General features: G+C 36.8%; 1 protein-coding gene across 1 annotated transcript; it reads right to left on the reverse strand.

The window, feature by feature from the left end:
• Window positions 1-2767: 2767 nt before the first annotated feature.
• On the reverse strand, window positions 2768-24222 carry smyd2a (SET and MYND domain containing 2a). Its single transcript, XM_066673102.1, has 12 exons — window positions 23836-24222; window positions 23658-23721; window positions 20277-20387; window positions 18166-18226; window positions 11779-11903; window positions 11549-11616; window positions 11363-11465; window positions 10388-10498; window positions 9744-9867; window positions 8453-8627; window positions 8248-8356; window positions 2768-6021 (listed from the first exon to the last, which is right to left on the reverse strand). Exons 1-12 carry the CDS (start codon window positions 24006-24008, stop codon window positions 5938-5940), a joined length of 1308 nt encoding a protein of 435 aa, XP_066529199.1. The 5' UTR covers window positions 24009-24222; the 3' UTR covers window positions 2768-5937.

Below are 24222 nucleotides of genomic sequence, written 5' to 3' on the forward strand. Positions count from 1 at the left end.
GTATGTTCTCCCCATGTCTGCATGGGTTTCCTCTGGGTGCTTCGGTTACCTCACACGGTCCAAACATTTTCCACACGAAGAAAGGTGGACAGGCCTCTCAAAAGTGTCTGTAGGGGTGTGTGTGTGTGTGTATGTTACCCTGTGAAGGATTCCTGCCTTAAGCCCAATGATTCTGGGTAGGACCCACCGTGACCCTGAACTGGATAAGGGTTATAGACAATGAATGAATGATTGTGTGTTTTTTTTTTTTTTTTTTAATAAAGCATAAATGGACAGTTGATTACATTTTGAAGATTGCAACAGATTAGTTGGAAGAATAAAGCCATTGCATCACTTTAAGAAGTTCAAAGTAAACTAGCAATTGAAGTGTAATTTAGTCCTGTTTTTTCAGCAAACAAATTTGGACACAGATTTTCAGGGCAGGATAGATGTAATGATTTCCAATGTTTTTAATGACCCACTTAATTGTATTTTGCAAATGTACAAACCGGATTCCAAAAAAGTTGGGACACTTAACAAATTGTGAATAAAAACTGAATGCAATGATGTGGAGTTGGCAAATGTCAATATTTTATTCGGAATAGAACATAGATGACAGATCAAAAGTTTAATTTGAGTAAATGTAACATTTTAAAGGTAAACTATGTCGATTCAAAATTTCACAGTGTCAACAAATACAAGTAGCAATAAGTGGCTGGAAAAGGAAATTGAGCATATAACGAACAGCTGGAAGACCAATTAACACTAATTAGGTCAATTGACACCATGATTGGGTATAAAAAGAGCTTCTCAGAGTGTCAGTGTCTCTCTGAAGCCAAGATGGTAAGAGGATCACCAATTCCACCACTGTTGCGCAGAAAGATAGTGCAGCAATACCAGAATGGTGTTACCCAGTGTAAAATAGCAAAGACTTTTAAGTTATCATCATCAACCGTGCATAACATCATCAAAAGATTCAGAGAATCTGGAACAATTGCTGTGCGTAAGGGTCAAGGCCGTAAAACTCTACTGGATGCTCGTGATCTCCGGGCCCTTAAACGTCACTGCACCTCAAACAGGAATGCCACTGTCAAGGAAATAACAGAATGGGCTCAGGAATACTTCCAGAAAGCATTGTCAGTGAACACAATCCACCGTGCCATCCGCCGTTGCCAGCTGAAACTCTACAGTGCAAAGAGGAAGCCATTTCTAAGCAAGCTCCAAAAGCTCAGACGTTTGCACTGGGCCAGGGGTCTTTTAAAATGGAGTGTGGCAAAATGGAAGACTGTTCTGTGGTCAGATGAGTCAGGATTTGAAGTTCTTTATGGAACACTGGGACGCCATGTTATCCGGACCAGAGAGGACAAGGATAATCCAAGTTACCAACGCTCCGTTCAGAAGCCTGCATCACTGATGGTATGGGGTTGCATGAGTGCTTGTGGCATAGGCAGCTTGCATGTCTGGAACGGCACCATTAATTCTAGAACAACATATGCTCCCCTCTAGACATCATCTCTTTCAGGGAAGACCCTGCATTTTTCAACAAGACAATGCCAGACCACATTCTGCAGCAATCACATCATGGCTACGTAGGAGACGGATCCGGGTACTGAAATGGCAGACTGCAGTCCAGATCTTTCACCTATAGAGAACATTTGGCACATGATAAAGAAGGCCCAAGACGATTGAACAGTTAGAGGCCTGTATTAGACATGAATGGGAGAGCGTTCCTATTTCTAAACTTGAGAAACTGGTCTCCTCTGTCCCCAGACGTCTGTTGAGTGTTGTAAGAAGGGGGGATGCCACACAGTGGTAAACAATGGCCTTGTCCCAACTTGGCCTTGTTGACGCCATGAAATTTTGAAACAACATTTTCCCCTTAAAATGATGCATTCTCTCAGTTTAAACTTTTGATCTGTGATTTGTGTTCTATTCTGAATAAAATATTAGATGTTGGCATCTCCACATCATTGCATTCAGTTCTTATTCATAATTTGTTTAGTGTCCCAACTTTTTTGGAATCCGGTTCGTAAATACAGGGTGGCACGGTGGTGCACCATATGATGGTTTCTCATATAATGCATCTGAGGGCTCAGTGATGACGCACATTCACTAATACTTTGTCGTTTCTCTACACAAACTGAGATTTATCAGGATTTCCTGAATCCTTTCGCAATATGTACGGTCCATGGTGAAATTCTTTGCATTTTGTTATTTTTGAAGCCACAACAAAGACTAAGATTTTGAGTTTGTTGAGTATTTTGCAGACATTGCATTCACATGTATTTACATTTACAAAATACAATCAAATTAAAAACAATGGAAATCATGACATCTATTCTGCCCCCAAAGAAAAGTTTGTTCCTTTTATATCATCTGTATTTAACGGATTTTAGTGGAATGCTTTAAGAGTGTGACTTGAATAAGCTTTTCACTCCCATTTTGTCCCAGTCCCAGATTTTTGGCTTAAATTACACATACACTAGCAAAGGCAAAAACATCCAAACACGAGGTCTAGAATCAACTTATTAGTGATATTCACACAAATAGTTGCAGGCCAACTTTATCTACCTTGCACAGCTTAGTTATAATTGGATTGCACAACCTGAGATAAGGCAAGGAATTACAGGGAATTACAGCTAAACTCTGTAAATCAGTGATTTTGACAATTAAAATCATCAAAATCCCAGAGAAATTACACTTATCACAGATTAAAGAGAAAAATCTGTTTTAAAAATTACAATTTCACATATTTTTATATTTATTTTTTATTAAAATACATCCTGACAGCACATCCCTGGACTTTACATATTTCGAGCATGTCTTGTGCAGCACTAAAAGGAACACCAAGAACTGAAGTACTGTACAATGCTAATTTTATTGATGAATTTAAAGATATGGTACCTTTTTATTTCTTCTGAATTCGCTCATTTTGTTATTGTTGGTGATTTTAATAAACACATCAACAATCCAAATATCAATTAAATCTGTGACATATTTTATTCTTTTTCGACTCTCTCAGCCTGTGACCAGAAGTACACACTATCAAAGTCATGAACTGGATGTGGTTATTTAAAAAGGTCCTCAAAATATTAGCTATTAATGTTAAAGCTGCTGATTTGTCAGATTCCTATGTGTTATTTGAAATGTGGAACTCAATAGACATCAAAAACAGACATATTAGCTTTAAGAAAATGTTTATAAAAGATGATACAGCTACACTTTTCAGGAGCAAAATATGCTCCATACCATGCAAACCATTTGACTCTGTAGATGCTCTACTAGACAGTTTCAACTCAAAAACTGTTAGTGTTATGGAGAAGATTGCACCAGTTAAAATATCCATCATGACATGCAAACAGAATGCCCCATGGAGAAATGCTACTGCTGTTCAGTTCCAAAAGAAAAAATGCTGGAAAGCTGGGTGCAGATGGTGTAAAATCAAAGTTTCAGATTCATAAAGACAAGCTGTGTGACTGCAATACATTAACATGCAAATCTAGGCAATATTCTCCAACATTATCAACAATAACAGCAAAACACTCGGCCATGTTTGACAATCTAACAGTCTCCTACACAAATGGCTCCTGAATTAGTCTTCACTGAGGGGTGTTACATCTTTGCAAAGTTTTGTCAACTACACTCCTTCAAAAGTTACACAGTGCAGTTTCTGCTGTCTGAAGTAGCAACAACTGAGGCTCTGTTCTTCATATAACAGATTATTAACTACATTCATTAAAATCCACACTCTGAAAAACTCTTGTCTACTGCTCCATCTTAATTCTGTCTGACACCAGTGACCATAAAATTCTAATAGGTAGACCTGAGAATTGGGGGGGGACCCTCAGGGACTCTCCTAAAATCCTTCTGTTGATACCTGCAAGGCAGGAGCTACTTTCCCGAAATGGAAAGTATTGTTTCTGAAATTGTGCCTGTGACCTCTGGTGTCCCCCAATGTTTGATCCTTGGGCCCCTCATTTTATTTATATATGCTTCCTCTGGGCAAAATTCTACATGACTCTGGGATATTTTAACCACAGCTCTGCTAATGACACTCCAATCTACATGGCCCTCTGCTTGAATAACTATGGTCCCCTTGATTGATTCTGTGTGCCTTGATCACCTCACTAAGTGGATGGGACACAATTTTCCACTGGCGAATAAAGATAAAAGAGTTAATTTTATTCTGGAGTAGAAATGAGGCACAGACTGGCAGCATACTTGAATTCTAGATTCTAACCATGGCTTACTATTGGACTCAGATTTTAGTGGTGGAGTAAAGAAGCAACAAAATCAGCATTTTTAAAAAGTAATTACAGATTTTCTGATTAACCAGATGTGGGAAACCCCACCCAAGTTTTTATTTCTTTAATTCTAGTATTGATTACTGTAACCATCTTCTAATTAGACTTCCAAAAAAGCATCATTAAACAGTTTCAGTCTATTCTTTTTTAAAATGGAGCTGCTACATTTCTCCACTAGGTGAAAAAAAAGAGAACATCACCTCAATGCTTAAATCCTTATACTCTATTCCAGTCTGTTACAGAACAGATTTTGAGGTACTGTTACTGGTCTATAGATCTCTTAAATAACTTACAATCAGCACAATTCTCTTATATGCTGCAGGAATATGAGCCAACAGAAATCTCAAATTAGTTACCTGCCCAAGGTAAAGACTAAACACAGAGAAGCAGCATTCAGTTATTATGCTGCTCTTAATTAGAACCTGTTGACAGTATATTAAAAAGTGACCAAATAGTAGATATTGGTAAACCAAGGCTGAAAACATTCCTGAATGGGCAGGCCTTCATTTGTTTACAACAATGGTAGGCTTACAACACTTCTATACTTTAACAGCACGTTTATTCTAATATAATTAAAAAATACATCTATTGTTTTATTTACGTTTGAATTGTTTAAATTTGTATGATTTAATAATGAATGAATCATGTTTTATTTAATTTCTAATCTACATGTTTTAAAATTTTAATTTCAATGATCTTTTTTTCTTATTTGTAAAGCACTATGAATGAACAGTGTACAAAGTTGCTGTATAAATAAACAGGCTTTATATCCTCGCTCATTCATTTACATTTAAGGGAAACATTAATGCCTTTAATAGGAAAATTAAACTTAGGCAAATTAAGACTAAGACTTTAATATTAAACTTTCCTATAAATCCATTCCTACATATGGACGATATTCTGAAACTGTTGGAAGCATTTTAAGTGTTACCGTACAGTACAAAAAAATCTGATTACTCTGATAACTTCAATTCAGTTCCATTGGATTAAATATTATTTGTATAATAACTTGCAGCATTGTGTATACAGAGCATAAGACTTCAAATCTAGTCATGGAGAAACTGCATTTCTTTGATTTCCAGACAATTTAACAGACAATTAAATTATGACTTGCAACAGGTGTGTTCCAGCTGGGAAATTACCAAATGTAGCGGGACTCTGGCCCTCCAAAGTGGAAATCACAACACCTGGTAAAGAACTTCGGCCTGAAACAAAGTACACTGTTGTTTGCAAAACAATCATGCAACACCACACCAAAAAAAAAAAAAAAAAAAAAAAAATGCAGAATATGAGATGCCAAACTGATATTACACACATGGGTTACATTCTGTGAGAGAGCAAAGTCAAACAGTATTTTGCATTATCTGGATGCATACATTACTTTTCTAAATATTCTTAAAGATTGATTATTGGTGGGATTATATTTGGTTATGAAACATTAGCCCTTGCTCACACAAAGCATTGCCTCCATGTGAAAAAAATAAATCAACATCAGTACACCAAGATCAACCATCCAGGTAAGGAATAACCTGCAAATAAAACAAATCTAACACACACTGAAAGAGACATGTAATGATGACATTGCTCTGTATCCAAGCAAAAGGTAGAAGATCCATGCCATGCAGTTACAGAGGCTGTCCTCTTCTCGTCTTTTTCACTTATGCTCCCCCATCTCCTTCTTAATTTCTGCAATGTAATGGTGGTCTTTACCAAAAACCACATTCATGATAGACAAAGCCTGAAAAAAAAAAAAAGAGCATTTAAGTGAAGTCTTGAAAAATGTGCTTTTGTAAGGTTTTAATTTGTGTCACAAAAACTCAAATGGTTATAGAATGCAAAGCTAGTGGCCTACAATTTAAACATCTTGGGCACAAAGCTTTTAGCTTTTCCTTTACACAGTATCAGTTAGAAAACTTGCAATTTCTGAAGGGAAAAATAGTTTGTTTGTATGTGTTACTACTCTTACAAATTTGTCAATTAAGTCTGATCATCTATTTTTTGTATTATATTCATGTTTGGCTACAGTTCCCATTGCTGTTGAATATGTCAACAAACAATACAGATGTCAGTGAAATATATATCACAACTGCTCAGCAGACACCAACTAGGTTTTATTCTACAAAACCTGGAATCAAAATGTATGGAATTCCCACACTTGGAGGATGTTCTACTAGCTTTTTTTTTTTACAGAGAGAGGGGGAAAAAACACAGACAATTCTGTCATACAAATAAAATTAACGTCTTTTAAATAATGCGATTTCTTTTTCTGAAAATATAGAAGGGAAAATAGAGAATCACTTAGTACTGAGGAACCATCAACAAGAAAAAATCTCTCTCTGTTAGTAAATGGTTGCTAAGGAAGCTCTGAAGTACAAGGAGGAAAATACATTTTAATTTATGTTCCTGAGACCAGTTCCAAATTACTTTTTTCTGCCTATTATACACACCAAAACAGTCGAAAAAATATTTCTAGCATCACCGTATGCTAGAAATTTGTCACTTTTGTGGCTGTATGATGGGCTTGTGTTTCGGCTGTGGGCACTGTATTGAGTTGGACTGCTCCCTTGTGGTCAGTGCTGGCACTGCGTTCTAATTCTTAACACCTAGCTCCTCCAAAAAATTATTCACCCTCTTCTATTGATACAAGGGGGGGAAATTATCTGGTATAACACGCTAAATGTTAGCCCCTTTTCCCCCCTGTAACCCCCAGGCTTTCTTGCTAGAAGGAAGAAAAAAAAATGTGGAAAGAATACAAAAATGCTTTTAATGGCTAAAATTGTACAAAGTGATGCTAGAAATATTTTTTCAACTGTTTTTGGTGTGTATAATAGGCAGAAAAAAAATAATGTGGAACTTACTCTCAGGAACATACATTAAAATTTTGTTTTCCCCTTGTACTTCAGGGCTTCTGTAGATTACTCTTCCTCTGACATAAATTTACATTTGGACAAATCTAAACTGTTTCTGGATCATTGGGTTTAAATGATTTTATCATCAAAAGTGTCTAAAATCCAAGTAAACACCTGTGCATTGACTCTTGGTCTAATGAATGCCATTATGCCTGGTCCTTTCCCCGATTTGCAATCCTATCATAAATTAGTGGGGAAATTTGATTGTTGACCGATTTATACGTTCAACAAATTATAATCAGTGATTAAATAAAAATAAAAAATGCCATTTTACCACACTATGCTGGATTTCATTCTTAAAATGAGCTTTATTTTCCTTTATACTTATAGAATTGACAACTCTTGCCAAAAACCTGTCAAGGCAATGTTTTTTTCATTGAGACAAATCCCACAGTTCTTTAAGATCTGTAAATAATCCCTTAAACTGCTAAATGAATTGTACATTTACACATGCCAGTACTTGAAATACACATTTCAAGATGATTCCATATATTTTTCCTCATCACTGAGTGAGGCAATGAATATTCCTTAATAATAATAATACAAAAGTATAATTTGAAGTGTGTTTCATGAAATCAGGTTCAGCTGCTAAATAAAAATTGTGTTGTACCTGTTAATACTGGCCACATATTAAAAAATTTGGGTGAACATCCCTTAAGTGTAGCGATTCCATCATTTCTGCAAGGGGTTGTGGTACAATCCCCGATCAGCCATCTTCCTCATTAGATAATGTGAACGAAACCCTTTCTAAATGCTGAACAGTTCTAGTTTTACTTTCAATGACTGTCAGAGTCTCAAGTGAGAGGGCACAACTGTAAAGTTGTGCAAAGCAAATCTTTTGCTGAGTGAGCTAATTTAAAATAAAAATTTCCACCAGCTCCTTTCTTTTAATGATAAATGATAATTACCTGTTTTGAAGTTATACTAAGGTCACCAAATCCAATGTGTCCCTTCCTATACAGTGCAGTTTAGAAAGCTGTTGACTCAAGTATAACATGCTTAATATTTTCCGTTTAGGTACAGCTGCAAAAAGATGTATATTAAAACTAAAATACCTTCTTCAAAGCTTTTACTCCATCTGTTTTCATCTCAATTCCTAAGTAAAGTCTTCCAAGTTTCAAGTACATGGAGGCCACGTTGAGAGAATAGGGAGGGTAATGCACACTGACAAAGAAAAATAAAACAATTTTAGAAGATTAAACATGTGTCATGTGCAACATAATCCATTTTAACAATTTTGAAGTATTTACACATTCCTACCTATAGGGTTCCACTAATTTCTTGCCATATTTCATGGCTCCATCCCAATCCTGCATATAGAGACACACACCCATAGCCTGGTACATCATATGTAACATGTATACATTAGTGTCCCCAAAGATGGAGCCCATCTTCTCCAGACTCAATTCGCAAATCTCCAGCAGTTCACTGGGAGGTATAGTGCAGTCAAGGACCAACACAAACTGTCAAAATTTATAAAATTTCCAGGATTTACTTAAGTGTTTAAGAACAGAGTGTGATAAAGCAATAACTTACTGAAAAAAAATGTAAAGCGTACACCATATCCCCTTTTTCCTAAACACAGCTAAACTGTGTTTGCTATCAAAGTCACATTTGCAATTATGCTATGAGCCTAATGCAGTTAAAGCTTAATGTAGTGTTAGGGTGTATCCCATTTCACCCCTTAGTTCTACCCCTGTTTTGCCTAGGGCTAGGGGTGTTCCAATACTTTTTGGAAAAGAGAAGTATGGTCGAGGGTAAGGGCTACATACCACTTGAAACAAAGGGTTATGAATACCTTGTGAAACAAGAGCAAGACTGTGGCACAAGCAACCAAAAGGCAATGAGCCTGAGGCATCTACTTTTGCACACACAGGTCAGTTTAGGAGCATGATCTGTTCAGACATAGGTCAGATTATATAGACAGTGGGAACAACTGAACAAAAAATAAATCACATTTGGGCCCTCCTGTGTGAATGTAGCCTTAGTTTAATGTAGTTTTAATACATTATGCCCCTTTATTATAATAATAACAACAACAACAACTATAACACATCACTAATGTTTTGCAGATGTGTCTGAATAGCCAGTTCCACCTTAAACGGCAAAGCAACTATGTTGTAGCACCTGCAGTTTCTGCTAAATTTAAGATGTAACTGGAAGTTCTGAACATAAATCCATCGAGTAAGCAGCTGAATTCAGCTTTGTATCACAGAGATTAAGAGTAGGTAGTAATATGCGCTTTTGAAGGCATATAATGCGCTAAATTTAGGTCCAAAAGATGTGATATTGCTGCAGACTTGGGGCAGAGCATCACTGAAACACTCCTTTTTTATGTTCTGATGATGTACGTCTCGAAGGGTTTGTCCTGTTTCACAGTGGAAGATTTTCCTTCTGACCTAAGCCGGTGTGTAAATTTATTTTATGTGTAAAAAACCTGAATAAATAAAATTGTTCTTGTAAGCTGTTACATCTAAATGTAATCAATTTAACCAGAATTTAAAAGGCCTTACCCCCCCCCCCCCCGACACACACATTAGACAAAGGATATTCTTGTAGTGCTTCGCTCTTCTAAACTCCTCAATGATAATCTTGGCGTACCTCACCATTTCTTGAATTTCCTCTTCTTCTGGGGGTTTATTTAGCGTTGGGTTAATCTCCATTTTGGCTTTGTCCTGAAAACATGCCAGTTGGAAGGGAGAATAACAGTTTTTAATGTGCACTGACTATATAAGTAGAAAACATCTTAATGCAGCAATATGTAACGAGAGTTTCTTGGTTTCAAAAGACATTGAGATGTTATGAGTAGCAAATTTATTTGACAACAATGATTAAATGTTAACATACTCCAATATCCTATGCAAAATAGACACGTTATATGTCTGTTGAAAATTCAACTTAATTCTAGTTACATGTTCTTTGCCATTGATTGTAATACTATATAGATCTAAATATTAGGAATTATTGAAAACAATAATGCTTTTTTTTATTATTTAAATATTACCACAATAAAGACTATGCTAATATCTCTATGCTTTTCAACAAATATATTACATGGTCTTTTTAATCATGCCTTAACAATTAGGTTATGGTCTATTTATTTTACTAAAATGATCTAAAATATGTGCTTTGCCTTGTTTAAAACAAACAAACTTGTTTAAAGCAACAACAAAATATCCAAATATTCAAAGTCACCTTAGATTTAGTGAAGCATTCTTTGCAATCACAGGTAAAGAAATACGAATCCTTCAGTCTTTCATTTCTGTCTTCTGTTGGATAAAGGAGATCGATGTAGCTGTTGAAAATCTAATCGGAGAGAAAAAGTACACTATTATGTTATACATCTATTGTAGTGGAAATATAATTAACAGTTATCCTGCCAGTAATTAACAGAAAAATGCTTAATGTTGATTTGCAATATTGGAAAAGAGGGTTACTTTCATTGTACTCAGGGTTTAAATAAAAAATGAACTGACTGACTGTATTAATGTATTTAAGTAATACAAATGTGGTCATTGCTTTAATTCTGCCTTGAAAGGGCAGATATTTGTTGTTATCATTATTAATACTATTATTATTATTATAGATTCCAAAAGAGTTGGGACATTATGCAAAAATGTGAATAAAAACAAAATGAAATTATGGACGAAACATTTAAACCCTATATTTAATTGAAAATGTGTACCAACACGATCCAAATATCTGGGACGGGGCATGTTTACCACTGTGTTGCATCACCCATCTTCTTAACAATGTTCTTTAGGCTTTTCAGAAAGTAGTCATAAAAGTAAAATATTCTCCCTTTCATATTTGATATTTCATCAGCTCCACAGCTCGGGGTCTCTGTTTTAGTGTTTTTTTGTTTCATATTGCTCCAGAAACAATATTCATGTAACTGTTTCATTATCGTTAACAAAAATACTTTTTCTTAAAAAAAGTTTCAACATTTAAAATACTGTATTTGCAATATTTTCTATTAAATACAAGGGCTAAATGGTTTGCTCATTCCGTTTTTTTTTTTACATTGTGCAGTGTCCCAAATGATCTGGAATGGGTTTTGTAGATGTAATTCTATTAGCTATGAGCTTCAGTTCCCACTAGATATTTTATGTATTATGTTTTCACTTCACAGAAAGTGCAAGAATTTGAAAATATCTATAAGTCTGTCACCTCCTCTCCAGGGTGGATTTCGTGAACAGCTCGGACTTCAGCAACTGTGCCTTTGTATGTCACAATTACATTTGGATTACAGCTGTGGTTCATCAAAGCAACACTGCAATCACAGAAACGAAGTTAACCAGAGCCCGTTTTTAAATGACAAACAGATTGGGAAGGACAGCATAATATTTTCCTTACTCGGGAAAGACTGCAGAGCCCAGATGAGACAACTCCTCATCTTCAATAGTAAAACCATTACAGTTTACCTGTAATGAATAGAAAAATTACTTCATACATAAGGTCTACCTAAATAATGAATCAGTGCAATAAATTTCTATTCAATTTAACTAAACTATTATTGACCGGTTTCTTGATTGCAACCCTTACTTCAAACATTGGATGAAAATTATTTGCAGTAGACACCTTACCTGGGCAAAAAGTTCTGTGAGAACAGAGTTATCCGGGAAATCCAGATGCCGAGAGTAAAAATGATGAAGTGCAGCAATATCGGTTTCGTTCATCTCAGTTTTTTCATTGTCTAGCTTGTCCAGATCTGATAAAATTAGGAAAAATGCAAATACAAATATGTCACAGTTTAACAGCAAATATGTATAAGTAAAAATGTAAATAAAAAACTAAAAGTATTACAACTTTAATCATCTTTGAGCAAAACAGTGGTTATAAACCTGATGCCTGTTGACCTACCACAGTTTATGCTTCACAGAAAGAGCAAATGTATAGTGCCTTATGCATAGGATATTTACCTCTTGGTTAGAATGTAAACCCTGAAAAGTTTTCTGGAAAAGTTCTAGATCTTTAGTTGACATTCATATTTTGTATGCAAATACACATCTGTTAAAAAGAAAATTCTGCATTGACTTTTTAATTTTGGCTCCTCCTGCCACCTTAGAGGCTTCTCTTAGTTGTAGCATACCTGGTTATTATAGGATGGAACCAGACCTCTTCAAACCACAGTCAAACATATGAAACATTTATGAATAAACACTCCAATAAAAAATACCATACAAATATATAACCCTTTGGCCAAAATTATACAATTACTACAATTTAAATGATTAATTTACTTTAATTTACCCAGTTTTCTAATTAATTCCATTTTTTAGACAGCTGAACATTCTGGTGTTGTGAATCATACCTCAGTCTAATAACATTATTTGAATTACTGGTATAAATTTTTCCAGATCAATTATAGGAAAAATTATACATTCACTTTGTAATTTGCATTTCTAAGTCAAATACTCACAAGTCAAAAAATGCAAATTAGTCTGCAGTTAAAATGCAGTGCTTACAGAGTTGCCATGGAAAGGATTAAAAAACTCCTTCATGAAGTAAATCCAATACGTAGTGGGGCAAAAGATGTTGATTGTTCCCAGTCTTCTGTTTCTAAAATTTTTCAAGTATAAACAAAATGGGAAGGTTACAAAAGAAAAATACACGTGTAGGCCAAGGAACATATCAGAATCAGGGTTGAAAATGCAACCCTGACTCATCTATTTTAGCCTTAACCAAAAAATAAATAAATAAATGAAGAACTAAAGGGTGGAAAGTAGTGCTGGGCAGTATACCGGTGCATCCAAGATTCTGGTTTTAATTTCCAGTATGGTATGAAACTTTCATATAACACCATACATGTAAAACATTTTCAAATAGATGTGGTGCATTTTCTGAGAATTTCACTTGCTATAAAACAAGAGCTGATCCAGGATACTAACTTTTAGAATTAAGAATAACTATTTATACTTATGTATAATTTCTTCATTGTCACTTCTCACTATATACATATATTGAAACAAATGTCCTCTGCATTTAATCCTTCCTATATACTATGTGAAGTTAGTAGCAGCAATGCAGCATCCCAGGACAAATTTTACTTAGCAATTCAGTCAACTACTAGCCTAAAGGCTGGTTCTTAGTTAACATGGATGTAGACGTGGCATGGTGCACACGCCGCAGCGCTGGACTGTCCCATTGCTGCATGTTCATAGTTCTTGCATCACCATTCCTGGTGACTGCATACTTCTACGCCCAAGCAGGGAGTGGCGCTGTAGTGCTGCTTGAAGTTACATTTGCCAGCACCGTAGAATTAAGCAACAAATGAAAGCCCCAGTGTAAACACACACATGCTGTCTACACTGTAAATACAGAAAAAAAAAAAACACTTTAAAACTATCAATATTATCAAGAGTTGGTCAAATGTGCATATACACTCGTTAAACAAAGATGTCTTTAATATTGACAAAGAAGAAAACCTAACAAACTTGTCGTCATCTACTTGTCTTGTGCAAGGGCAAGACAATTGTTTCAAGATGTATAATATTTGTGGGTTTACATGAATTGATAGATTCAACTTTGTCATTGCTCAGTACAAGTAAAAGACAACAAAATTCATATAGAATCCACAAAAAAAGCAAAGAGCCAAGATAGACGTGCAAAAAACGTACAACAAATATGAGTACAAAAATAAATGTACACAAGTATATGTCAAAGCAATATGCTATAAAGTATAACAAGATATGAGATACTACACATATGGATATATGAGTAATTTGAACAAGGAAAAAAATGATTGTTTTTTGTTTTATATACATAAACTTAGCACAAAATGTTTGTGTTTGGTAGATTATTTCTTTGTTGTAACAATGCTTCTTGGCAATAAATCTTATACCATTGGAAAGCCTGTTAATGTCCCTTTTAAATGACACCACATTTGTAATAAATATGCATTTGTGGGATGAGCAGTGGAGCTGACCATGTGGGTTGCGCACATGAAAATTTTGTTCAGTATTCTCTGCCAATGCCAAACAGCTTATTTTGCTGTTGCTATTGACACTTCTGAGCTTCTGCTGCCCCAGGTGCTGCCAATCAAGTGGGTCAATCAACTGCTCCAAGAATCGGCATGCCACGTTTGACTGATCTGGACAGGGCCAGTGCAATAGGCAAACTTCAAGCTGGTGTTCCGAAAACCCAAGTAGCTGTATTATTTGGAGTGAACAGTAGTACCATCTCCAATTTGAAGGCCAAATTCCATATAACAGGAGATGTCAGAGACAGGCTGCGAAGTGGGCGTCCCAAGAAGACGACATCTCAATAAGACTGTTTCCTCATCCTGTCAGCACTTAGACTTCTACATATTTGCAGTCAAGGTTTGCAGGACAATATGGCCAACGGCTCTCTGCCCAGACAAATCCATTCTATTCTTCTCTATGTGATATGCTTTTATCTTTGTGGCAGCGATAACAGAAGGGGGGGGGGGGCACGCAGAATTGACATTCCTCATAATTTCACCTTGCCATGAGGAATAGATACAGGCCAACAGTGAGCAATGGTTTCTACATATGAATATATATCCCTTTTAAACTATGAGGTTTAGGGACAACAGACTCTTCACAGCATTATTGTTTTTTCAAATGAAAATATTTCAAATTTCATATTTTTTAAAAACAGTTATTTCTTGAAGTACTTCTTACATCCCAATAGCAAACAGTTAAATAAAGATTCTAATAATATAAAGAAAGTGTCCTAAATGCATATGTATTTATTTGCGCCTGCACAGAGACTATGCACAGCTAAAGAAATATAAATAAAAAACAGACAGACAGGCAGAAAATGCTTCTGACAAAAAGGGTCTGGATGAAGCCAAAGGGCAAACCAGTGAACACTGAATGGAACAAACGAGTGTAACCTCATGATTCATAAGCGTGTGTTCAGTTATTTAAATGTAAAATCTTAAATTATTTTCACTCATTATAAAATGTTCTCTGCCAAAAACACACAGTCTGTGTCATTTGTTTCATTCAGTGTAATGCTGGAGTATGAGTCAGGAGCAGGACTTGTGTAAATATCTAAAAGCATGGCTAGAGTTTTTACTCAGATTAATATTGCCACTGTGCTGTGAGATGGAAGAGTCACATTTACGACATTTCAATTTAAAAAAAAAAAAAAGTTAAACTATAGAATTTTCTAAATTCTGCAGCGAACCAAACTTACCATTCATTCATTCATTCATTAACTGTATCCGCTTATCCAATTCAGGGTCGCGGTGGGTCCAGAGCCTACCTGGAATCATTGGGCGCAAGGCGGGAGTACACCCTGGAGAGGGCGCCAATCATTCACAGGGCAACACAGACACATTCACACCTACGGACACTTTTGAGTCGCCAATCCACCTACCAACGTGTGTTTTTGGACTGTGGGAGGAAACCGGAGCACCCAGAGGAAACCCACGCGGACATGGAGAGAACACACCAACTCCTCACAGACAGTCACCCGGAGCGGGAATCGAACCCACAACCTCCAGGCCCCTGGAGCTGTGTGATTGCGACACTACCTGCTGCACAACCGTGCTGCCCCAAACTTACATAAGTTGCATAAAAAATTATTGTAAAAATAAATAAATGAGAGATTGATCAATCTTTTAATAATTGATTATATTCTTTTTAAACATGCTGGGCTTTTTTTCTCCCATAACCCCCAACACCCTTACCCAAGGCACCAATAGTTTCGGGCTGCTGGGGGAAATTTAGTGGCATGTTAGCAGAGCTGAGATTGTATAAATTTACAGATGGTAAAAGTACATTATAGAGTACTTAGTAAAGTACTAAAGTGTTTAATATCACATCTTTACTGATACCCTACCTTGCAGCCCCTCACAATTCTCTGATATGTAATACACGCACACACAATAAAGAAAAAACCATCAATGTTTGTAAAAGAACTGTAAAAGATCGGCAGAATGACATGATATACATATAGAAAAGTGAGCCAAATCTAACACCTTAACAAATGACAACAAGTTTACAATTGGATAAAGAGATGCAATCATTCTCAATCATGTATTGAAAGAGAAGCAAGTGTGTGTGCGTCTCTCCACATATACAAACACACAAAAGTGGACACCATGGTGGTCTATAGAAATTGAATAAAGCCGCTGTTAAAGTTACTGTAAAAATGTACTACAGTAGAACCCCGGAAGTCAACAGTAATCCATCCCAGAACTCGCGTCGAAAACTGATGCGGCCGAGTTCCGAATCGAATTTCCCCATAAGAAATAACTGAACCGATTAACTGGTTCTCGACCATCAATTTTTTACCATAAATTTCCCTATAAAAATGATCAACAATTACACTCTTAGGTAAGTTATACTGCTAAAAAAGTCACAAAAACGCGTAAAATACACAAAAACTTGGAGCACAAACTCAAAAAGCTTCTAAAATTGCGGAACGACGCTGTAAACTGACACCAAGTAGCGTCAGTTAAGCTCAACACGAGCAGCGTTTGTTTACAAAAGTCACGTGGGTCGGATTGGGTTCCGAGTTTTAAGGTTGACCTCCGAGTCAAAATTCTCTTGACATTGCCACTAGGAGCACATTCCATTTTGTTAAATGTAAATCTTAAACTATTTTAGCTACAATTCAAAACTGCACACACTTAACCTGCATTATTTGATTAAAATCCAAATCCTAAGGGGTGCAGTGATGCAGGTGAAAACCACACAGAAGTTTCTCCTATATAAACCCCATTTCCAGAAAGCTGAGACACTGAAAATGTAAGCCATAATGAAGTAATGTGAAAATTATTTAAGTCCTATATTTAATTGAAAAAAACAATAACATTTAAAATGGCAAAATTCTTTAATATTTTTGAGAAATGTATGCACATTTTGAATTTGATGACTGTAACTCATTCCAAAAAAGTTGGAACAGGGCAAGAAAACGTTTAATTTTGTAATTGGCAACTGGTCGGTTACATGACTTGATTTAAAAAGAGCCTTTCAGAGTTGAAGAAAGGGATGGGTTCAAAATTCTGTGAAAGGCTGAACAGGCAAATAGTGCAACAAAGTGTCCTGCCATTCAGAAATCTTTTATTCCTTTTTGGAAATAATGAACGCTGCATCCTCCAGCCAGAACTCATAGTGGTTTGGATGTGCCTTAGTGCATGTGGCATTGGTGACTCGCACATCTGTCAATGCACGGTTAATGTTGAATGATATATACAGGTTTTGGAGCAACATGCTGCCATTCAGACAATGTATTTTTTTTCTGGGAAGGCCTTGCTTATTTCAGTATAACAAGGCCAATTCACATTCTGCATAGTTTCAGGATGCTGAACATATGGTACATTATGAAATGGATAACACTAACAGAGACCCTGAGCTGTTCAACAGCTGAAACTTAGAAAATATTTAAAACTACAGCAGGTGGTCTCCTATACAACACTGACTGTATTGCTTTCAGTATTTCAGGAGCTCAGCCCTAAGCTGTTAATTGTTGCTGTTTACAGAACAGTTATGACACATACATACTTCTAGCTCCCCTAGAATGGAGATGATATGTAGTGTGAACAAAACTTATACCATCCAAAGGCTGCATAATAAAATTAAATGAACAGAAAGAGTACAGGTTGAATGCTAATAGTTGCAAGTTAGTCTAGTTAAATTAATGATGGATTAATATATGAGAAAAAGCACACAACATAATTTTCATTTTCACTCATTTTATTTTTAAGCTAGTCAATGTCTATAGCAATCAAATTTATAAAGTTACATAAATTAATGTAGTATTTTGTTTTAGTAGTTAACTGCCACTTATCTCACAAAATATTTTTTATGTTTTCATTTAGATACATCACAGCTTTTTTAAAAAAATAGAAGTGTTAGAAAGCAAGCTGAAGATCCGTTTTATTTTAATTTATTTCTCAAGCCAAATCACAAACCATGTAAAAATCCAACTCCTAAACTTCCACTGCGTTTTGCACTATACATATATTACATAGAAAAAAACCAAGATATACTTACGTGCCTCAAACTCTTTGAGTGCTAACAGTCTTTCTGACTGAGTCCTCTCTTTCTGGAGTTTCTAAAACAAAAAAAAAATAAGATTGGCTAATTAGAGAAAACAGGAAGATAAAATGGGAAAAAAGCAAAGTGCTCTGATCTGAACTAAACATAGTTCCCTTTGATTTTTTAGAAACATGTCTCCAAGAAAAAACCAACAGAAAAATAAAAAAAATGCATAATTAAAATCCCAAAGCACAGACATAATTCAACTCTAACAAATCTAGAAATATGTTATTCAAGTTGTACAAAACCTGGGAATTTACTGTACTTATATGACCACAGTTATATATCTGTAACTACCAATATTTTTCGAATATCCTGACAGAGAGGTCAGTTTTCTTGCACTGGATAAGATGGACCAATAATGTCTAGAGTATGGCCAAGTTGTAGTCTTTGTTGTGTGATAGAATGGTCTATGCCAGGCCAGTTGTGACAACTGAAGTGAGTTTAATACCGTGACCATGTTTTATTACAATTTGGAATGCACCGTGTGGTAGAAATTTCATGTATATTCATTCATTCATTATCTGTAACCGCTTATTCAGTTCAGGGTTGCTGTGGGTCCAGAGCCTACCTGAATTCATTGGGCGCAAGGCAGGAATACACCCTGGAGGGGCCAGTCCTTCACAGGGCTGGCCAGGCCAGGACAGCCCCCCTGCCCCCACACACATACACTTTTGAGTCGCCAATTCACCTACCAACGTGTGTTTTTGGACTGTGGGAGATAAACGAAGCACCTGGAGGAAGCCCATGCAGACACAGGGAAAACACACCAAACTCCTCACAGAGGGTCACCCAGAGCGTGACTCGAACCCACAACCTCCAGGACCCTGGAGTTGTGTGACTGCGACACTACCTGCTGTTCCACCGTGCCCATTTCATGTACATATTTTGTGTAATTAATTTTTTTATTGTTTTCTTTAAGAAACGCAGGATTATGGTGCATATTGTTATACTGATTTTACGTAAAAATAGTTCTTGGGGAAAAAAAATTGCTTGCTGCTCTGTGGAATTTATGACTTGATCATTGCACAAGTTCAGGGGACCATCTGGATTTTACAACATCTCTGTCTGCACCGGTCCCAGAGACTACAAGAAAATTGTGTGAATGGCAAATGAATATTCTGATGAAGAAAACATATGAACTGCATGTATGCTGCTGGATATACATATACATATAAATGAAAAATTGTCATTGATAAATTGAGAGGGGGCCCAGAGTTTGCAGCTCTCCCACTGGCAAATAAAATTTCATTTTTAACTCTAAATATTGTTGAGGACATATCTCAAATATATATTATGAATATGGCGTTGTTTACACTAGTAAGCAGTGCAAGGTAAAGTTAAATAGGTGCGTTTGCGATTCTTATTAAAGCTGGAAGAAGCCATATTGTTGAAACCATCAGGTGTAAGCTTATTTTAGAATATATCCAAAAAAAAAAAAAAAAAAAGCTTGTCCCTAAATTTATTCATCCTTCCAAAAGGCACTCCTCCAAAACATATGCCTAAAACATACACTGCATAACTACAGCTGGAAGAGAGCAGTACAACTACATAAGATAGATAACTAGCTTTCAGCAATGTCTGTGCAGAGCTGAGTGAAGGATTTTGCACATTAAAATTCCGTCCAGCTTAATGACCGGTTTCATACATTACAGTAACAGCCCACCCACATTTGCATTTATTTTACTGATTGCTATCAGTATCCAGCTCTTCTTTTTTAACTAACTAATTTAAATGACTACCTATTGCTATAGCATACTGAAACTACAGATACTACAGTCATACCAAGAAAGGTCAGTAAGTGGCAATTATAGTACTCCAAAATAAACTATGGCATAGCCTGCGCTAGCACCTTACGTGGCTGTCCTCGTTTATCAGTAGTTACTTTTCTGGGGAGGTGCGCATAGGTTTGACGCAGAAGTATAACTTGGGCTTCAATCTGTTTCTATCAGCCCTGTATATATAAATAAAATAAATACATACTCTAGTCTGAGGATTGATATGGTAGAATGTAGATACATTTTTCATCAAAACAACTGCATATAATTAATCTAAATCCTGGTTACCTGTTTCAGAAGGATTCTAGCCACTAGACGGACAGTTTCTGAAGGACACCAGTTCTCACCATATGAGCACATGGCAGAGCATTCCAACTTGTGCATGGGCCAATCGCCTTTCTAAAAAAACAAAAAAACATATCAGAAAGGTCAACTCAATTTTAAGTTTCTATAAAACACAGTAGTTTCCTAAAAATGTGAAACTGCAAAGTAGTCAATATTACCCACCTATGGAGTAGAAATAAAGCAATATCATGGTCTCTTTTCATGATTTTCAACATTTGGAGGTCTTATTGCTGTTCCTTTGCCGTGAAATAAATAAATAAAATAAATGTGTGTGTGTGTGTGTGTTGCAGAGTAATGCTTTAGAAAGCTCAATAATCTAGCAATTACTAAGACTGGGTGGTATAGAGGAATATTTAATCATATTTTTAAAAAAAGAATAGAATAGAATAGAAAAACATTATTTCATTGTGCACATAATGAAGTATTTAGGTAATGTAGAGTTTGCTTAGCCCCACAAATTGACAATATATAAAGGAATTAAACAGGCTTATTCATATAAAAAGTGTTGAAGATCTGCAGAAGCCTGGTGAAAAACCTTTGGAGAGAGATAAAACACAGTTTATTTACCGTGTCTGTCAGAGCTGCCGGTGTGTGCTAGCCTACTGTCACTAGTCACAGGAGCGCTAAGGGTTTCTGTTGTATGTGCTGCATCTATTTACACAGCTCTAAATTTCTTTCTGTGATAAAGAGATTTCCTGACATCACCCCAAAGTAGCTCAAAAGCTGACTCACAACTGGCGAGTGCAAGTCACGGATACAGCCACAGAGCTGAGTGATCCTGGCAGGAGAACTGCTCTCAATGAGGCTAGTGTAGAGAACGCCCAAATCAACAGCCGGAGTGCTAGGTGCAAAGCCAGTAAGAAGTGAATTGCACCTTGATGAACAACTCGGTGGACATGTCTAGGCACTGAAATAAGGCACTGCTCTGAAATAACAGTGCTCTGATCACCAAGAAGATTATGTGCTCAAAAGCATGACATGGACCCCAAGAAACACAAATTGCCACATCAGCTGCAAGGAATGAAGGGCTGGTCCACAGTCACTGAAGCATGTCTGTCCCAAATGTAGAATAAAGTTAGTGTGAAGTCAAGATCTTTAGCATCTGAAGTTCCAGTAGCCCCACTGGAACAATTAGTGCAGCTGCTGACAGCATCTGCAGACACAGATACAGATTGAACTAGAGGCATTGACCCTGTCTGAAGTGGGCTAAAAGAGCCATGATGCGTGGTGATAATCTCAGTCATGTACTAGAAATCCTGCACCATGCTTATGAACTGGGTGATCTGTAGTGGGGCAAGTGATCTCTTTTCTAGATTGAACATCAACCCAAAAAGCTGATGTCTGACTAAAAAAGCCCTACAACCAACAGGGCACTCTCTTGGAATGGGAACACACAAACCAAAATGGGCAATCAGTGTGGCCATCATTCAGCTGAAAGGGCGCTAGTGAAACTGTGAGTGAAAATGTGCTTCTAAGGGAAGCTGTGATATGTAGGAGTAGCTGTGCGAGCTTAGGGGGACGGGTTCTAGTTGTGCTCTGCTGAGAGAATGCACACTGAATGGGCACAGAGCTGCTGTGTATGGGCTTTTGAAAAAGAGAGCAAGCTCTGAGTTTGCTCCGTGCAAGCTTTGAAGTAAGGGTGAGTTATTGAGGGAGTGCAAGGAGAGAAACAAGTGTGTTTTGCTCAGTGTGGTCTCAGAAAGGGCACAACAAAGGGGTGCACATGTTTCTGTTATAAGACTCATAGGTGGTTTGAGAACCACTGCCTTAGGTGTAAGGAAGTGTTTAATCCACTGAGATTAAGGGCTTACAATGGAACCTCACCTCAGCTTTGGAGAGAACTCAAGAGCTGAATGGCCCTATGTGAAAATAGATCATATCTAATTGATAACAGCTTCACAAATGAAGCCTCCAAAGCAACTTTCATAACTTTAATTATTTTTTGCTGCTCACATTTATATATACATTTGCTGCTCTCCAGTCTGATTGCATGCTTGAAACAGGTATGTTTATGCTGCCCCAATGTCTGCATTGGGTTGTTAAAAAAAAAAGAAAAAAAAAGAAAAGAAAAAGCGGCTGTGTCTGAAACGACTGAAATGCTACTGCCTCAGCAGACACTGTGAGGGAGGGAGGTAGTGAGGCATGTCTGAATTGAAACACTGCCTGCTATGGTTCCTCCGTTTGGCTGATTTTTAATGCAGTAGCGTAATATTATCCTTTGCTGCCTTAGAATTCCCATAATCCTGTGACGTGTTGCTGCCTTGGAAGCGTGTCTCAAATGCGATTCCTGTTACAGGTGCCTTCATGTTTAAATGCTGCCTTCTAAGAAACTGACTAAGGAGACAGCATAAGCAGCACGGCGTAAGGGTTTCTACCTTCTGTTTCAGACACAGTCAAGTGTCTCAGTCCGGTATGCTAGGCTTTCTTTCTCTGCTCACAGCAGAGAAACGGCATCTGGAGGTTACTGAAGACATGAACCAAGATGAGGATATTGCTCTATTCCTGCTCCATAGCTGGTTAACACATTTTTGCTGTAGAAAAAACCTAGACAAGTTAAACATCAGCCATGTACAAGCAACAGTCGTTTTTCCCCCTCAAACATACAGTTTCAACTTTGAAGATATGGAGAACTGAACATAAACCAACCAGAGAGAACAGCGATTCCCCACAATCGTAACTTACTTATAACCAACCTTCTGCAACATAACTGATCCTTATCATCAATGAGTTAATGATTTGAGGACTCCTTTGAGGAAACCTGTATTTAAAAAATATTTATAATAATGATGTATATTTCTTTACCGTATATCTGGTGAGAATTACTCATCAGACAGCAGACACCGCTACAGAGACCACATAAAATTTCATTTTGATTAATCTATCTAAAAAATGTCTGCTTTAAACGTAGACATAGCCTGACGTTTGCACTTGTGGTATTATAAAATGTGTATTGATTTTTTTTATTAATTTATTTTTAATTCAACATACTGACAATATTTCTCAGCATTGAGGAAAAACGTTCTCTCACAAAGTGAGCATTGGGATGGTGCTGTATTAAGGTAAAACACATTTGAAACGGCCTATTTTCTTTGCTGCTACTCACTGACTCTTAGAAATAACACACCAATAAATATTTATACGGTGTCACTGTTAAAATGTGTTTGATGGGTTCCTAGCTCAATAGTAAGCTAAGTTTATCGATTCGAAAGAACAAGTGGCATTTTCAATCTAAACCATAAAACGTAACCGTCTTAATGTGCCGTTATTTTGAATTCTTTTCACCTGAAAAACAGCCTAACGTGAAACACGACGACACCGACTCACCTGACACTCCACATTGCAGTAGTAGGCTTGCTTACACTTTCCACACTTAGATAAAGATTCCTTTCTGGTCAAAGAAAATAAAAGAAATACATTGCAGAGTATAATTATTACAGACCAACGTTACCAGATGTAGCACGTATATCCTCACACTCTTCCCCCCACACAGAGTCTGCCTCACCTTTTAAAGCAAAACTCGCAGAAACAACCCCTCTCGTTTACAGTCAAAACGTAGGAATAAGCCGGGCATTCAAAAATGAGGTCGCCAACTTTGAAAAATTTCGTTGCCCTCATCCCTCGGCCTTTGCCTGGGCTGAGAAATATCTCGCACCCTTCAATTCCCTCAGATATCATTTTGTGGTCCTGAACTTCTCACTTCTTAACTCCCCTTAACGCCTGCTGTAGACAAACACGTCGGATTCCGTGGCGTATTTACAAACCAAATGCAATATTTTGTCCTTTGGGTTTTAGAATACTGAAACTCTAGTAACGCCAGCAAGACACACCGCATGGTAAACAGACGGCCAGTCAATCGCTTTACGACACTTAACCAGCTGCATAATTCTGC

This window comes from Hoplias malabaricus, chromosome 1 (genome assembly GCF_029633855.1).
Source record: "Hoplias malabaricus isolate fHopMal1 chromosome 1, fHopMal1.hap1, whole genome shotgun sequence".
Classification (NCBI taxonomy): domain Eukaryota; kingdom Metazoa; phylum Chordata; class Actinopteri; order Characiformes; family Erythrinidae; genus Hoplias; species Hoplias malabaricus.

What these genes read in the sequence shown, in the direction of transcription:
- smyd2a (XM_066673102.1), bottom strand. Translation starts at nt 24,008, where the DNA reads ATGATATCTGAGGGAATTGAAGGGTGCGAGATATTTCTCAGCCCAGGC. An exon ending in ACTGCAATGTGGAGTGTCAG is followed by an intron (nt 20,388 to 23,657) that starts GTGAGTCGGTGT and finishes TTGTTTTTTTAG; the next exon opens with AAAGGCGATTGGCCCATGCA. An exon ending in AAATCCACCCTGGAGAGGAG is followed by an intron (nt 10,499 to 11,362) that starts GTGACAGACTTA and finishes CTCTCCGATTAG; the next exon opens with ATTTTCAACAGCTACATCGA.